Source organism: Pleurodeles waltl, chromosome 1_1 (genome assembly GCF_031143425.1).
Source record: "Pleurodeles waltl isolate 20211129_DDA chromosome 1_1, aPleWal1.hap1.20221129, whole genome shotgun sequence".
In the NCBI taxonomy this organism is placed as follows: domain Eukaryota; kingdom Metazoa; phylum Chordata; class Amphibia; order Caudata; family Salamandridae; genus Pleurodeles; species Pleurodeles waltl.
In genome coordinates, this window is record NC_090436.1 from 1,002,269,989 (window position 1) to 1,002,288,283 (window position 18,295).

The window sequence follows — 18,295 nt, forward strand, 5'->3', positions numbered from 1 at the left end:
TTGTTCACATCCACATGCTAGCTGCCTTAGTATAAGTTTTATACAGAATTTGAAACAAAAGTATACAAAAGAAATATTCAAGGACATTTAACCATGGATAAAGAAGCTCATGACCCGAAAGACGTGCCAAAGGATGAAGTAACCCCCGGATGTGCCACCTACGAAGACGTCAATTAGGAAGACCAATCAAAGTGTTATAAATTATCGTGGGGTGACAATTTGGATTACCTAATGTATAATTTGATAGGTTAAAGATAGTGGGGTATAGCGAATATCCAATAGAATTCTGGGGGAAGGTATTACGAAAAAGGGATAAAAGCTCATGACACAGAAGAGTCGGGAAAATTAGGTAGGGAATGCTATAGATTTTATCCAGAAACTCTGTCACTCTGTTTGGTGACTTTGAGACTTAATAAATTATCCTCACCCATCGACTGTCCTTATTGCTTCTCCTCCTTCTAAGGGAAAGTGTCCCTCTCCACTAGACTAAGTTAGACTGATGGCGATACGACTGATGTCCTGAAGACGAAGACTCATCCTGTGTGCTGACTCAATCCTTGGAGGGTAATTATGACAATGCTATTGTAATTTGTCTATTTGCTTTTCCTTTCTAGGTACCAACTGCTGTATTTTCGATTAGTGACCATAGTTGGATGTTTTCCAAATTGGTGTTCTAAATTGTTTTGCATGAAGTCCAACATGCTGATGCTAATTAGAGGCTAGGATAGGTGGACCTCCCTGACTGACACAAACTGACGTGTCTGACATTATACCATGCTGAACTAAGACTTACATGATATTCTATTTGTTCCGATCTATGTTTACTTTATGTTATGCCCTTTTATTTGTGATCTTTGCATTATTGAAGTCTTATTACAGTTGCCATATTGTGACTATGCTTATATGTTTCTTGGTTTTGAGATTGACACTTTGCTAGTAGATTGTAATCAATAGGGAATAAAACTTATAAAATGCTATCACAAGGTGTGAATATTCATGGCTGAAAGGCATGGTTGCGTCGACAATTTGATTAATGTCTTTATCCAAAATAAGGTGTATTGTGGTGATAAATATCAGCGACCTTACTGATATATTACTCGACATATTGATCAGTTATCTCGTTCTACGGTGTCTCACCACTGGATCAAAAGATTCATCGGCCTAAAACGAGTCCTGATGTGTATAAAATTGACATAGAGGGACGCGTTAACAGTTCTGGTAGCAGAGCGACGGTTTGGCCCTTGGGGGCCCTAGGACGGAGATTCATTGTTTAATTGTGTTTTCTGTGATAATGCAAATTGAAGGCATGATGGGTTTCTAAGTTCACCATGACTTTCCGGGGATCTCGGAGCCTGCCTAAGTGAGTTGGGAATGTTCTCGGCGCCGTAATGTATGTGGTTTAGGGTTTTTTGTGCTTGCTTAGCCTATGCCTTTTTGCAGGTGATTGTGAAATTTGTGTGTATTTAGGCCAAATTAAGTGTTGTTTAGTAGGAGTGGGCATACTCCATAGTATGAGAGTAGGGAAGTCGGCGTACTTCATATGAGTGTGGCGCTTGGTGCTCAAAAATTATCCACGTGGTTGGTTGTTTATGTACGGACCTGTTGAGGCCTGAGACTCCGGAGTATGAAGACAAATGTGGTTTATGTTGTAATCTGTGCTGTTTAATAGGTCAATCGGGCGTGGTTGACAAGTCAAATTTGATTCATAATGTATGTATGAAACCTTCGATGGAGATTTGACAAATTCTAAAGTGCACTAGAAGGAGTCATTGACAAGTCTAGAGTAGAGTTTGCGGGTCGAATTCTGCTTGCTTTTTCGGGAACTGATAAGGAGAGAGTAGCGGCCGAGGCTTCAAGTGAAATCTCTGTAAAGTTCTAAAGCGAATGTGTTACCCTTCCTGCAGTAAGCCAGCAGATTTGTGTTGTCATTTAAGGTGCTCGCATTAATTGCGTTAGTTGTATGGGTGTATGGGTTCAGTGAGGAGCAGACAAGCCGCAAGACTTTGACAGCCACAGTGTGTATGTGATTATGACGTCAGTGGTGCCGCGCTGAGATAGGTCAGTCGTCGAGAGGGGTCGCGCACGGATTGGCTGCCGTCCGTGAGAGGCACTAGGTTGAGAAAGGCGGGTGAAGAGTGTCCTGGGAACTAAGTCAATTCTGATTAAATACAAAACAAAGAAAATCGCAAAAATGAATTTTGTTAAAGCGTTCACAAGTGCTCTGAAAGGAGATGTGTATATTGTTGCAACTGATGGGGAACCTACACCACCCGAGGGTACTCCAGCTTATAGTCATGGAAGAGAAGGGTGTCGCACCTTGTTTATGGGTGAAACAGTGGCGCAAATTAACAGAGAAAGAAGGGTGTCTAGCGTTCCCAGAACATGGAACATTCAATCCAAAGGTACTAGAAAATTTGAGGTGGATGTTAAGTACACTGAAACCACCTCCAAGACCAGCTCAGTATGAGGCGCTAGCAATCTGGGACTTGATGGCACTTAAACATAGACAAGAAAGGTTTCAGAGAAAATTGCGAACGGCAGAAAAATCCTATGCAGAGGCTAGGTGGGACAATGAGAACAAAATGTGGAGACGGGAAATAGTAGATGGGTTAAAACTGTTCCCAGCAATAGCACAGGGAGAGGAGACGCCAGGAAAGAAATATTCTTGCAAAACAGATAAAGACTCGAACAAATCTAAAGAGAATAAAAGATCTTGGGAAGAGGAAGACGATTCAGATGATGAGGAATTTATGGACAGATTATTACATGATCGTCCGTCACCTTATGTACTGAGCGACAGTGCTCCAAGTACTGGCACAGACCCTGGGAACCAGACGCAGGAAAAGGGAGTTACTGATACGGTACAGACTAATGATACTGTCTCGATACAGTATGGTGTCAATGTACCAACTGCACCAGAAATGCCGATACAGTTGCAGCCTCCACCGCAGATACAGAGAATCTACCCAGATGTCCCAGTACTTGAAACAACTACAAATTTGATAGTGCCGCCAGACCCGATATACACAAAGCCAAAGCTAATACAGATTGAATCCACTCCGAAGTTGCTTTGGCAACCACTGCCACAGCTGATACCAGGGTATAACCCAGTGGCTGAACCGCCAGTAGTACCTGTCCCGGGTACCTTAGAACAGACATATGGAGTTACTGCTCCACAGAGTTTGGGTCCGGGTCAGACACCTGCTGCCATATCATTACCAATTACTGTTGGTCCACCGGTACCATTATATGCACAGGACAAAACAGGTATGCGTGATCAGGGAGTGATGACTCAGGAGACGATAAGAGGAGGGTCGAAGGGAACTCCACAGATAATGGCCCCCAGAGAACAAGTTATTGAACAGCCGAGGCCCTTAATGGACCTTAGTCCGGTAGGAGCACCCCTCGAAGCCATGCGTCAAGCAGGGTTAAGAGATTTAACAATGAGTACGAACACCTCATATTCCTCAATGATACATGCAGGGAACATTTCGTTGCAGGGTTTTACAGTCCAACAGTTAAACGAATGGTTAGAGAAAACTTATACCTCACAAAAGAATGCAGCGGTTACAATCGAACCAGAGAAAGAAAAACACGATGAATACCTGAATGTCGTGAGACTAGGGGCAGAAGCTGCTGAGTTAGTGGAAGGTACAATGGGAGTAAATAGATTAGAGTCATACACGGAGGCAGAATTGAGATACTTATGCCCTAAGATTACCAAAGAAGTAGGCAAAGTACATCAGAGATTAGCGAACTTGGCAGACAAATACAATATCGATATCGCAAACACTAAACATTTGAAAAGAAATTACAGATTGGACTTTGACTCAAAAGATTTTGAACACATGAGGTCTGCGGGAATGAAGGCACATTTGAGAGAACTGTTGCAAAGCGCGCAAATTTGGGGGGCTTTGGAGAAATGGGAAGGCAGGTGGGCAAAGAAAAGAGACAAAGGAAAGGGAGATAGCCCAGGATCTAATCAAGCTAAGGCTTCACCTGATTTGGAATCCGTAAAAATATTGCCTATGAGAGAAACAGCTGGCGGTGTCCTAGTTCATGTGCCTTGGTCCAGAGGAGATAGTCTATCCTTTACTAATGATTACCCCAGACTGAGAGAGAAACCGATCAAGTGGTATCAGCAGACAGATAGGTTTGTGAAGCTCGCGAAATGTCTCTGGGAAGACCTGAATACTTTGAGATCATTGTTCCGCCTGATTTATGGCTTGAGTGTAAGAGAGGTGTTGATTGGCCGACAAAGGAACCAGCAAGGAATAAGGTGACTGGGGCACCTTCAGAAGAGGTGATGAAGTATTATCATAAAGTGATTGAGTTTTTGAAACAAAAGGTGTCGCCGAAAGTGACTGATTGGCAGAAAATCGACCGGACATCTCAAGAGGTTAAGGAATCGATACATGCATATTATGAAAGATTGTTGAAGGCATTCAAACATTACAGTGGTACTGAGACAATCGAACCAAAGGATATGAACCATCTCGTGTTTAGATTTGTTGAAGGGTTGCGACAAGAGGTTAGCCAGATGATTAAGAATCATTTGATCTGTTGGCAAGCTAAGCCGATTGATGAGGTGCTGCAGTATGCAAAATACTGCAGTGACGACATTGAGTTGAAGCAGAAAAAGTTGAAAGAAAAGGTGATGGTGATGCAGACAAGGGCAGGAATACAGGGAAATGGAGTTCAACAGATGATACAGCAGCAACCGCAAATGAATGGTGTGTTTCAGACACAACCAAGAGGTCGAGGCAAAGGGTTTGTAAACCGAAGTTCAGATTTGAATACGGTTGTAATTCAATACGATATCCAAGGGGCGAAAAAGATGTCACCATGTCACGCGCGCGGGGGGCACTGGAAACGGGAGTGCCCGAATATGGTGCAGGATGGTGTTGTTCAGCAAGGTACTAATGTTGGTGCTTTACAAAATTCATGAGGTCTGAAAATAAGCCATCAGAACCCGAACTTTCAGAACAATCTGGTGCAAATGCAAGGGGTACAGCCCATGCAGCAGATACAAATGCCACGTTTTCAGTCAATACAATTACAGCCAGTACAGCAGCAGACTCCTATGGTGCCTAGCCAGCAAATGCAATTACCAATGGCTCCGATAGGACAGCAACAGGTGATGCTTCCTCAGCAGGTCACAGGCCAGGTAACAAATCAAAACAATACTGTACAACAGTTCCCATTACGAGGTGAAAAACGCATGAATGAAGATTGGTCAGATGATAGCTCAGACAGTGAAGAGTGCAGGCTTGCAACATCCTTAGAGGTGGATCAGAGGGGCCCATATGTAGAAGGAAAGGTGATGGGGTATAAGGTTTCATTTCTGGTTGACACAGGAGCCACACATTCCACAGTTAGAAGCGCAGAAGTTCCAAGATTGCCTCTGTCAGGGCGTACCATAAGAGTGGTTGGAGTAGCAAATCAGTATTTGACTAACCCGATTACAGGTCCAGTGCAAGTTGAGATCGGCATCTTCCAGGGGCTACATAGGTTCGTAGTCTGTGACTCGAGCCCAGTATCCATACTGAGAAGAGATTTGCTGTGTAAAACAAAATGTTCAATTACCTGTTCCAATGACGGAATTGAAGTACAGACAAATAGTGACAATGAAGGAGATGAAAGTCAGTTTTTAGAGGAAGAAACAGGAACAAATGAAGAATACCCTCTGATTACTTTATTCCCAATGCATACCTTGATCGACTTACCTGTCGAACTACAAGGGACAGTAACAGAGAAGGTGTGGGACTTGACCGGAAAAGTAGGACTTATAAAAGGAGTGGAACTGGTTAAAGTTCAGATAAAACCAAATGCAGTGTTCCCTCAAGTGCCACAATACCACATGACCCAAGATGTTCTTATCGAAGTGTCACACATAATTGCAGACTTCCTCAGGCAGGGAGTTCTGAAAGAGGTCTTGAGCAGTCCTTGTAACTCTCCAATAATGGGTTTAAAGAAGCCCTGTGGAAAAGTTCGAATTGTGCAAGATTTGAGAAAAATAAACGAAATTGTGATAAAATGTTGCCCTGTGGTGCCCAACCCAGCAGTGATAATGTTTCAGGTCCCCTGTGATGCTGAATGGTTTACCGTAATAGACCTATCACAAGCTTTCTTTTCAGTACCTCTTCATGAGGATAGCCAATTTTTGTTCAGTTTCAAATTCCTGGATAAGGTGTACAGTTGGTGCAGAATTCCTCAGGGGTTTTCTGAGTCACCGTCCATCTTCAATCAGATATTGAAGAAGGATTTGGAGCCCCTGGTGCTGCCTTTTAATTCAACTCTTGTGCAGTACATTGATGATTTGCTAATTGCGTCCAAAACAAGGGACAGGTGGAAATATAATACCATTGCATTACTGAATCATCTAGGAAAAAATGGACACAAGGTGTCACCCAGAAAGCTACAATACTGTCATAAAGAGGTGAAATACTTAGGACATTTGATTGAGAAGGGTTCCAGGAGAATATCAAAGGAAAGAATAACAGCTGTCTTGCAAATGAACCCCCCAACGACAAAAAGAGATGTCTGACTGTTTTTGGGAATGGTGGGCTACTGTCGCCAGTGGATACCCAACTTCTCGATCATTTCAAAGCCATTAATAAAACTGACAGGAAAAGAAATCAAGGATGAGCCATATACTATAACCTTGTCAAAAGAAGAGCTTGAGTCATTTATGGAATTGAGAGAATGCATGTGCAGGGCACCAGCACTAGGAATGCCAGATTACGAGAAACCTTTTCTGTTGTTCTTTGTCTGTCTTAACACAGGTCCACGGAGATGCAAATCGCCCTTTAGCATATTTTTCAGCTACCTTGGACCCTGTTGCAGCAGCCTTACCGGGCTGTTTGCGTGCAGTCGCAGCAGTTGGTCAGAGCCTTACACAATGTGAACGCATAGTCATGGGATACCCTCTAACAGTAATGGTTCCACATTCAGTTGAAATTCTGTTAACTCGAACTAAGACTCAGCACATGACAAATGCACGTCTCACTAGGTATGAGACGATCATACTAGGGTCACCAAATGTAACACTTAAGAGGTGCAGTGTATTGAACCCGGCAACCTTACTTCCTAATGAGAATACTGAAACCAAAAACGAGGAAGAATTTGAACATGATTGTCTTGAGGTAACGGAGCTGTGCACCAAACCCCGTCCAGACATACAGGACACCCAGTTAAAAGAAAATGATTGTATTATGTTCGTTGATGGGTCCTGTCTAAGAGATTCTACTGGAACACTGAGAGCTGGCTATGCGGTATGTACCATAACTGGTATGGTTGAAGCTTACTGGCTCGAAAAAGTGTTTTCTGCACAAGTGGCAGAATTGATTGCCCTTACTAAGGCATGCCACGCAGCTGTAAATGTGAAGGTCACTATCTATACCGACAGCAGATACGGATTCGGAATTGTACATGATTTTGGCCAACTTTGGTCACAGAGAGGTTTTATGACCTCATCTGGTTCTCCTGTGAAAAATGGCGAACAAATAAAGGATTTGTTACATTCAATTCAGTTACCTCTTGTAATTGCCGTGGTGAAATGCAGTGCTCATATTAGATCACAAGACTTTGGGCCTGATTCAGACCTTGGCGGACGGCGGAGGCCGTCCGCCAAGGTACCGCCGACAAATGACCGCACCGCGGTCAAAAGACCGCGGCGGCCATTCATACATTTCCGCTGGGCCGGAGGGCGCTCTCCAAAAGAGCGCCCGCCGGCCCAGCGGAAATGCCCCTGCAACGAGGACGCCGGCTCAGAATTGAGCCGGCGGAGTTGCAGGGGTGCGACGGGTGCAGTTGCACCCGTCGCGTATTTCAGTGTCTGCTTTGTGGGGCCCTCTTACGGGGGCCCCTGCAGTGCCCATGCCGTTGGCATGGGCACTGCAGGGGCCCCCAGGGGCCCCCTCGGCACCCCCTACATATGCACACCTGATATAGGGTGTTGATGTCATTAGACCACACCCCTTCTCATTACAGAGATGCACATCACCTAATATGCTTAATTGGTAGTAGGCTTTCGAGCCTATACAGCTTGGAGTAAGACAACATGCATAAAGAGGATGATGTGGTCAAAATACTCATTTGCCTAATAATTCTGCACTCCCTGTATATATCGGCCAAAATCTGAGCAGGATAATTTGTTTGTGGGAACGAGTGAATGCAGGCATGTGTTTTTGTTTCAGAGTAAATGGACCTTTATGCTAAATGGACAAGATCCAGCGATTCCTGGGATCTATTACCTCTGTGGGCTAAACGCTTATTACCGTCTCCCTAAAGGATGGTATGGGACATGTTATTTGGGAATAGTATTCCCAAAGGTTTACCAAATTGATGACTTAAAACAGATACCTAAGACGTCTGTACTACAACATCCCAGACAAAAACAAGAATCAGTGGCAGCTGTCATTGTTGATATATTTGGGGCCATAATCCCATCAGTAGGGGTTATCTTGAATTCTATGATGATTCAAAAGTTGTCTACTATAGTGGACAACATGTTGACACATTTTACAGGGGCTATACTCCTGATGGATACTGAACTTGCTGCAGAAAGAGCTATGACTCTTCAAAATCGGCTTGCTTTAGACATTCTTTTAGCTAAGAGTGGAGGAGTCTGCAAGATGCTCAATGAGCGTCATTGTTGTTCGTTCATTCCAGATAACAGTAAAAAGATTAGAAGTATGCTTACTAACCTTACTAGAGATAGTACAGATTTGAAGGATTTGAAAGAACTCAGTGTTTGGGAGAAATTTGGAAAGGGAATTGCCAGAGTTGGGAGCTGGTTTACCAACATTTGGAATGGGGTACTTGCAAAAATCTTGATGGGTCTACTAATTGTTTTGGTCTGTCTATTAGGATTATGGGGGGCTTGCAAAATTAATGATAAAATAAAAAGAAATTGGACTAAAAGAACCAGGAGAAACTAAGAAAGTGAAAGAGAGAAAATGTTCAATGAAATTTGGGAAAGTTCACATAAAGGGCAAGATGTTGAAATGCGTATTATGCGCAAGGTGAAAAATTGAAAAAAAAAAAATGAAAGGTCAAAGGGAAAGGTTTGTGTGATGACGAGCGTCATCAGAGGAGGGACTGAGAGAGCATAGTTTAAATATTACAAATATTAAACGTGAAATGCTTATGTAAATATCTAACAATGCTGCATATGAAAAAAAAAACCAACCATAAAATATTAGTTGCTTAGTGTGTATTCCCAACATGATTATTAATGTGAAGTTACTACTGTGCACATGAACTAATGTCGATTGTAGGAAATAATTGCTTGCACCATGATTAATTGAATATATTATCGCTTACGAATATTGCATTTGTATTAAAACCTATAGGCCTTAAGTTAGCGTGAGCTGTGGATTTAGCTGCCTAAGCTCTCATATTAAAGCATTTTTTCTCTGTTTTACAGTGTGCTGACTCACAAAGGGCCATGACCCTGCATTTGTACTTTTTCTTTATTTCATGTAACAATAATGGTTTTGTTCACATCCGCATGCTAGCTGCCTTAGTATACGTTTTATACAGAATTTGAGTATACAAAATAAATATTCAAGGACATTTAACCATGGATAAAGAAGCTCATAACCCGAAAGACGTGCCAAAGGATGAAGTAACCCCTGGATGTGCCACCTACGAAGACGTCAATTGTGAAGACCAATCAAAGTGTTATAAATTATCGTGGGGTGACAATTTGGATTACCTAATGTATAATTTGATAGGCTAAAGATAGTGGGGTATAGCGAATATCCAATAGAATTTTGGGGGAAGGTATTACGAAAAAGGGATAAAAGCTCATGACACAGAAGAGTTGGGAAAATTAGGTAGGGAATGCTATCGATTTTATCCAGAAACTCTGTCACTCTGTTTGGTGACTTTGAGACTTAATAAATGATCCTCACCCATAGACTGTCCTTATTGCTTCTCCTCCTTATGAGGGAAAGTGTCCCTCTCCACTAGACTAAGTTAGACTGATGACAATACGACTGATGTCCTGAAGACGAAGACTGATCCTGTGTGCTGACTCAATCCTTGGAGGGTAATTATGACAAAGCTATTGTAATTTGTCTATTTGCTTTTCCTTTCTAGGTACCAACTGCTGTATTTTTGATTAGTGACCATAGTTAGATGTTTTCCAAATTGGTGTTCTAAATTGTTTTGCATGAAGCCCAACATGCTGATGCTAATTAGAGGCTAGGATAGGTGGACCTCCTTGACTGACACAAACTGACGTGACTGACATTATACCATGCTGAACTAAGACTTACATGATATTCTATTTGTTTCGATCTATGTTTACTTTATGTTATGCCCTTTTATTCGTGATCTTTGCATTATTGAAGTCTTATTACAGTTGCCATATTGTGACTATGCTTATATGTTTCTTGGTTTTGAGATTGACACTTTGCTAGTAGATTGTAATCAATAGGGAATAAAACTTATAAAATGCTATCACAAGGTGTGATTATTCATGGCTGAAAGGTCATGGTTGCGTCGACAATTTGATTAATGTCTTTATCCAAAATAAGGTGTATTGTGGTGATAAATATCAGCGACCTTATTGATATATTACTTGACATATGGATCAGTTATCTCGTTCTACATTGTCTCACCACTGGGTCAAAAGATTCATCGGCCTAAAACGAGTCCTGATGTGTATAAAATTGATATAGAGGGACGCGTTAACTCAGTCAAGGGTATACCTAGAAGTGGGTCCTATGGTCACTGTGCCATTGGAACCAAGTTGCCTCCAACTGTAGAGGTCCAAAACTACCAAAAACAATGATGGGTTGCTTGTGTTCTATGTCAGAGAGGACCTCACTGTGCAGTTCAGGCTGAACTGTTTCTAGTGGAGCAAGATGAAGCCTGATTTGCATTTTGCTGTGTCTACTCTAAGGTATCATGGTGGGAAAACAAAGCATGGGTTTGAATGCCACTCTTAGTAATTGTTAGTAGTTAAACTGTTTTAAAGCATTCCTCCCATCAGCTTCTCTGTGTTTAATGTAAAGCCCTAAATGGACAAATGTATGCCAGACGTCGGTCCCATGCTCATTTTGCCTAACAACCAAGCTGACCAGAGTGAAAAGGCCAAAATAGACTGAAAGGCCAAAACCGATCCTTGGTTGCTTGGGGTGTGATTCCGAGAGGGCCTGGTTTAGTAGTTTGGGTTGGACTGTTCCTGCTGGAGCCAATGCTGATTTACATGTGACTGGGTCTAATCTGAGGTATCGTGGTGGGCAACAAAACATAGGAATGGAATGTTTGTCTGAGTGGTTACCAGTGTTTAAACTATTTGCAGGCATTCCTCCCATCAATGTTTGTGATTTTGATGAACTCTAGCTATCCTTCCTTCTTCATTATATTTGGATATCACATAAACACAAAATGCTGTTGCCAATCATGCTTTTTGGCACAGGAATGGCACTTGCAAGGTGTACACTCATGCTCCCATTGCCCTGAATGCTTTTTAGCCCAGCCTCATGCTAATACAGTGTGTGCAGGAAGAACTAGGCTCGTCCCTTGCCATGAGTGAGTCCATGGGTCTGTCCTGGAGGGCTGCACCAAGTGTGCCCTAATTTTGTTGACAGAGGACTGCCATCCAAGTTATACAGTTAGTATTTAAAGCAGTGGTGACAGTGTACTGTGTTCTGTCAATCAGTAGTTGTAACCAGACCATTTTATCAGTTACACAAGAGTGGAGACCTAGAGACCCACTCATCTAAAGTTACACTTATATGTGCTAACCCAGAACTTTCCAAGTACAGGTTATACATGTGTGTGTCTATGTGTCCTGTGTGGTACCTGCATTGCATTTGCAATAGAACCTGAGTAATAGAGGCCTATGGGTTTCATTTTGGAAGGTCCTGGCATGTTCCTGTGGATGAGGGGAAGGTGAGGTTGTTTTCCCAGACAGTGAAAGAGTTTTGCTAACATTCTGTAAGCAGGAGGGAAGAGACCTAGACACTGAAGTGGGGAAAGAGGAGATGTTCAGCGTGAGAGTAGTCACTTAGCTGAGGACAGTCTTTGGTTCTTTGTTGACCACTCATCAGTGTGGTTGTAGATATCCAGGTGCAGAAAAATTCCATCTCTTGTGCCTCTGGATTCTCTAGGTTGCATATTACCCTGCTGTGAGAAGCACCACTGTAGGAAGTTGGCTCTGTATATACTTTTTCAATGTAAGAAATAGTGTGCACAGAGTCCAAGGGTTCCCCTTAGAGGTAAGATAGTGGCAAAAAGAGATAATTCTAATGGTCTATTTTGTGGTAGTGTGGTCGAGCAGTAGGCTTACCAGAGGGTAGTGTTAAGCATTTATTGTACACACACAGGCAATAAATGAGGAACACACACTCAAAGACTTACTCCAGGCCAATAGGTTTTTATATAGACAAATATATTTTCTTAGTTTATTTTAAGAACCACAGGTTCAAGATTTACAAGTAATACTTCAAATGAAAGGTATTTCACTCAGGTATTTTAGGAACTTTGAATAATCACAATATCATGTACAGTTTTGACCAAAATGGCAATAAGCTATTTTAAAAGTGGACACAGTTAAAAAATCAACAGTTCCTGGGGGAGGTAAGTAAACGTTAAATTCACAGGTAAGTGAAACACTTACAGGGTTCAAAGTTGGGTCCAAGGTAGCCCACCATTGGGGGTTCAAGGCAACCCCAAAGTTACCACACCAGCAGCTCAGGGCCGGTAAGGTGCAGAGGTCAAAGAGGTGCCCAAACGCATAGGCTTCAATGGAGAACAGGGGCGCCCTGGTTCCAGTCTGCCAGCAGGTAAGTACCCGCGTCCTCGGGGAGCAGACCAGGGGGTTTTGTAGGGCACCAGGGGAACACAAGCAGGCACAGAAAGTACACCCTCACCGGCACAGGGGCGGTCGGGTGCAGAGTGCAAACAGGCGTCAGGTTTGTATAGAAAGCAATGGGGAGACCTGGGGGTCTCTTCAATGATGCAGGCAGGCACAGGGGGGCTCCTCGGGGTAGCCACCACCTGGGCTAGGCAGAGGATTGCCTGGGGGTTGCTCCTGCGCTGGAGTTCGGTTCCTTCAGGTCATGGGGGCTGCAGGTGCAGTGTTGGGTCCAGGCGTCGGGTCCTTTATTACAGGCAGTCGCGGTCAGGGGGAGCCTCTGGATTTCCTCTGCAGGCATCGCTGTGGGGGCTCAGGGGGGTCGTCTCTGGCTACTCACGGGCTCGCAGTCGCCGGGGATTCCTTCCTGTAGTGTTGGTTTTCCGCAGGTCGAGCCGGGGGCGGTGGGTGCAGAGTGGAAAGTCTCACGCTTCCGGCGGGAAACGTGAAACTTTAAAGTTGTTTCTTTGTTGCAAGGAAGTTGCAGATTGTTGAACATGGCCGCTGTTCATGGGAGTTTCTTGGTCCTTGGTTGCAGGGCAGTCCTCTGAGGCTTAAGAGGTCGCTGGTCCCTGTTGGATGCGTTGCAGTTGCAGTGTTCTTCGAAGTTGGGAGACAGGCCGGTAGGGCTGGGGCCAAAGCAGTTGTCGTCTCCGTCTTCTCTGCAGGGCTTCAGGTCAGCAGTCCTTTTTCTGGTTAAGGTTGCAGGAATCAAATCAAATCAAATCATTAACCTTTATAAAGCGCGCTACTCACCCGTGCGGGTCTCAAGGCGCTAGGGGAAAGGGGGGTTACTGCTGCTCGAAAAGCCAGGTCTTGAGGAGTCTCCGGAATGCGGAGTGGTCCTGGGTGGTCCTGAGGCTGGTGGGGAGGGTGTTCCAGGTCTTGGCTGCCAGGTAGGAGAAAGACCTCCCACCCGCCGTGGAGTGGCGGATGCGAGGGACGGCAGCGAGCGCGAGGCCGGTGGAACGGAGGAGACGGGTGGGGGCGTAGAAGCTGAGGCGTCGGTTGAGGTATTCAGGTCCCTTGTCATGGAAGGCTTTGTGTGCGTGGGTGAGAAGTCGGAAGGTGATCCTTTTGCTGACTGGGAGCCAATGCAGGTGTCTCAGGTGTGCGGAGATGTGGCTGTTGCGGGGTACGTCGAGGATGAGGCGGGCGGAGGCGTTTTAAATACGTTGCAGACGTTTTTGGAGTTTTGCGGTGGTCCCAGCATAAAGGGTGTTGCCGTAGTCCAGGCGGCTAGTGACTAGGGCGTGGGTCACGGTTTTTCTGGTGTCGGTGGGGATGCAGCGGAAGATCTTGCGGAGCATGCGGAGGGTGAGGAAGCAGGAGGAGGACACGGCGTTGACTTGTTTGGTCATGGTGAGAAGAGGGACCAAGATGAAGCCGAGGTTGCGGCCGTGGTCTGAGGGGGTCGGTGCGGTGCCAAGGGCCGTGGGCCACCAGGAGTGGTCCCATGCGGTCGGGGTGTTGCCGAGGATGAGGACTTCCGTTTTGTCAGAGTTCAGTTTTAGACGGCTGAGCCTCATCCAATCTGCGACGAATCTAGTTTCCTAAGTTCTGGGGGGCCCTAAATACTGAATTTAGGGGTGTGTTTAGGTCTGGGAGAGCAGTAGCCAATGGCTACTGTCCTTGAGGGTGGCCACAGGGTAACTTCAGCTCAGGACACATTAGGGGCTGTCGTGACTGGTGGATGACTCCTCCTTGTTTTCCTAATTATCTCCTCCAGCCTTGCCGCCAAAAGTGGGGGCAGTGGCCAGAGGGGTGGGCATCTCCACTAGCTGGGACGCCCTGTGGCACTGTAACAAAGGGGGTGAGCCTTTGAGTCTCACCGCCAGGTGTTACAGTTCCTGCCGTGGGAAGTGAGAAGCAACTCCACCCAATTCAGGCTTTGTTCCTGGCCACAGAGTGACAAAGGCACTCTCCCCATGTGGCCAGCAACATGTCTGGTGTGTGGCAGGCTGGCAAAAACTAGTCAGCCTACACTGGAAGTCGGGTATGTTTTCAGGGGGCATCTCTAAGATGCCCTCTGGGTGTATTTTACAATAAATTGCACACTGGCATCAGTGTGCATTTATTGTGCTGAGAAGTTTGATACCAAACTTCCCAGTTTTCAGTCTAGCCATTATGGAGCTGTGGAGTTTGTGTTTGACAAACTCCCAGACCATATACTCTTATGGCTACCCTGCCGTAAGGCCTGCTAGAGGGGTGACTTACCTGTGCCACATGCAGTGTGAGGTTGGCATGGCACTCTGAGGGGAGTACCATGTCGACTTAGTCATTTTCTTCCCACCAGCACACACAAGCTATGAAGCAGTGTGCATTTGCTGGGTGAGGGGTCCCTAGGGTAGCATAAGACATGCTGCAGCCCTTCGAGGCCTTCCCTGGCATCAGGGCCCTTGGTACCAGGGGTACCAGTTACAAGGGACTTACCTGAGTGCCAGGGTTGTGCCAATTGTGGAGACAAAGGTACAGTTTAGGGAAAGAACATTGGTGCTGGGGCCTGGTTAGCAGGGACCCAGCACACTTTCAAGTCATAACTTAGCATCAGCAAAGGCAAAAAGTCAGGGGGTAACCATGCCAAGGAGGCATTTCCTTACAACCACTCTACACAAAGGTTTTGCGTTAAAGTGCAAAAAGAGAATCCACATCTATTGTCTGCTTTGACTGTATGAAAAAGAGACCAGTGACCCAGTAGTTGTGCCAGTTCCAACATCTCTTTCACCAAGAATGGCAGTGCTACACAGAGTACTCTGGGGACTGCTGAGCAACGAGAGCTGATATCTAAAGGTGTGGGGACATCACCTGTAGTCTTAACTGGAAGGAAAAAGCTCTTCCTCTGTCCTGAAGTGCCTGGAAGCGCATCTGCTGGCTAAGGAAGTTAAGGAGTCTACCAACCCTGCAGGAGGAGTGATTGCCCAAGGATAGACAGGAGCATCTTTAACCTGGAGGCTTGAGGATCACTTAATATAGTTAGAAACAGTATGACGGACCCCGGGACTCCAGAGGCAAACAAACCCAGGACCCATGGCTGAGGCTTAGTAGCCTTGTAGCTTAGTAGGATGCCAATGCTTTTTTGGAAAGGATTGTCCACTTGTGCAGAACATTAATAACACCCAAAAGCATAACTTATATTCCATCAAATCAAACTAGACCTTTTTAGTTCACAGAGCGACATTCCTAACAACGTCCCTACACAGCACAAAGATACTACAATCAGATTTATGCTGGCATTATAAGAAAGAGCTAGCCAACTTGATGCATATTATTTATGACTGTCCTTTCATTATATCAGGCTTCTCCCAGTAGCTCATGAGCTACTGGTAGCTCACCAGCTTCCTGGATGTAGCTCTCCTGTGTCTACTCCAGCTTGCTAAATAAGGAGCTTTTGTTTGGCTGAATATATGTATACCGAAATTGAAAAGTGTGTACTAGAGACAAAAATGTGTATTTTCATAACCGATAAGATGATGTTTGAATTTCCAAAATCTATTGAAAACTGATATCAAAGTGATAAATCATGTGCCTTTGATGAGGCTTGCTATTATATTATTACCTTGGTGCCAGGTGCGTTTAAACTATGGCCATTGTGTATTATCCACATAAAGGCAATCCAAATTGACAAACCCTTTTTTTTAAAATTTACTGCTGATGCACTGAGGTGGTCACTGCGGGTAACTTAACATAGGGTGGCCACTAATGTAATTTTGTGTGATGTCACTATTACAACACTAACCATATTTTACTTTTATGGATTACAAGTAACTCTTATTACAGAAAAGGCTGGTGATCCCTCATTGGACCCTCCCAGTATGAGGTCCGAAATGAAACTGGTCTGGCCACCGTAATTACACCAGGATTGCTGTCATGTTCAGCAGCATGAATTTTAGAGGAGCTTCTTTAATTCCTGAATGGACCTTGATTCAGTAAAGATAATTGACTGACCTTATGCCTAAGATTACACGTAAAATGGTGACCAGTTACTCTAAAGTGGCAGGTAGGATTTTGTGGCTCTAAGTACCTAAATTCATAGCATAAATGGTCTAAATATTAATTTTAAAACATTGATCCTTGATTTGATTTTTTGCCTTCATTGTTTAGTTATACATTTTGAAGAAACCTAAACGTTTTTGATGGGCTTTTCTGCCACTTTAAAGGTCATTGCATTCATCCCATATAAACGAAACCAATGATTATTCGAAACAAATACGTTGGATCGGCACAAACATGATGTTGGGACTTTTCTATAGCTGTAGTGAGGATAAAATAAAAAGGCTGATTATTTAATTGTTTGCCCCATGGACGCTGCTCCGTGAGCACTGACTTCTTTACACTTGCTTGCAATACACAACCTCAGAGTGACAATTCAGAACAACAATTAAACAACCTACTTGGCATCAATAAAGACCCACATTAAGATCAGGTAGAATATCTGTGGGCACTGACAATTACATTCTTCTTGTATGCCATCCTGGTCCATCTTGTTGCTGCGCATAGTGGCTAGTGTATTACAAAATAATTATGTCTTGTAGTCTCAGCCAAAGCTCCATCTGTGTATGTAGAAAATGAATACCTTCACTGGGAAGCATTGACCTCTGACAACTGCATCCTTACAGCAATCCATAACTATTTTCTCAAATCGATCTGCAAAGGCTAGGATTCTTGAAGAAAAGAAAGATGAAAACCTTCTCACCACTTCATACAGGTACCTGAAAAAAGTAAAAGTTTGTCCATCAACTAAATTGCTTCATCCTTAAGACATGGCTAGTTACCACTTTATAATAAATTCCTGAAGTGAAATTCAATGGATATATTGGCAAGAGTATGTACCTGTGATATCCATTAGCTTTACAATCATCTCATTTAAAAATCTGATTTGACAATTGTTTTTCAACCCCACTGTCATGAATCAAGACAGAAGTGACATAGACTCTAGGGAATTTTTAGAGTTTGATGGATAGGATACTCTGTCAAAACATGAGGAATATCCCATCTGCCAGATTGCCATAGGCTATGATGCACTTGTACTACGGCTGCTGGAACATCCACCATGTTTGTGACCCATCTCCCAAATTTTAACGAAGGTCTTCTGAATGAAAAGCCCTAGATCGAAAATTATCGGAAGGAAGACCTAAAGGATTCTGTGGTTTCATCCACTTGTGTTGTCAATAGATCCGGTCTAAATATGTGAAACCATTTTGTTCCATTCAGTCCAATGCAACACGCTGAAAATAATCATCTTAGCGGCACTGGATAAGTAGCCAATGACTAATGGTGTGAATAATGACAATTATTCAAGTAAATCAAGTAAAGTCAGCAAAGCAATCATCATGAGTACATTGGTTCCCTTTAATGGCTAGAGTGCTGCCTGAAATTGCTCGCCAAGCAGTTCTGGTGCCTATCTATTATATTGATGCTTTC

At 44.0% G+C, this 18,295-nt stretch overlaps 1 protein-coding gene across 2 annotated transcripts in view; it reads right to left on the reverse strand.

The window, feature by feature from the left end:
- Positions 1-18,295, reverse strand: part of LOC138291226 (albumin-like) — a 447,949-nt gene that overhangs the window by 278,516 nt on the left and 151,138 nt on the right. For both annotated transcript variants that reach the window (XM_069230303.1, XM_069230304.1), the window contains exon 5: positions 17,448-17,583. In XM_069230303.1, coding sequence (XP_069086404.1) covers positions 17,448-17,583 — 136 coding nt within the window. The remainder of the gene's footprint in view (positions 1-17,447; positions 17,584-18,295) is intronic.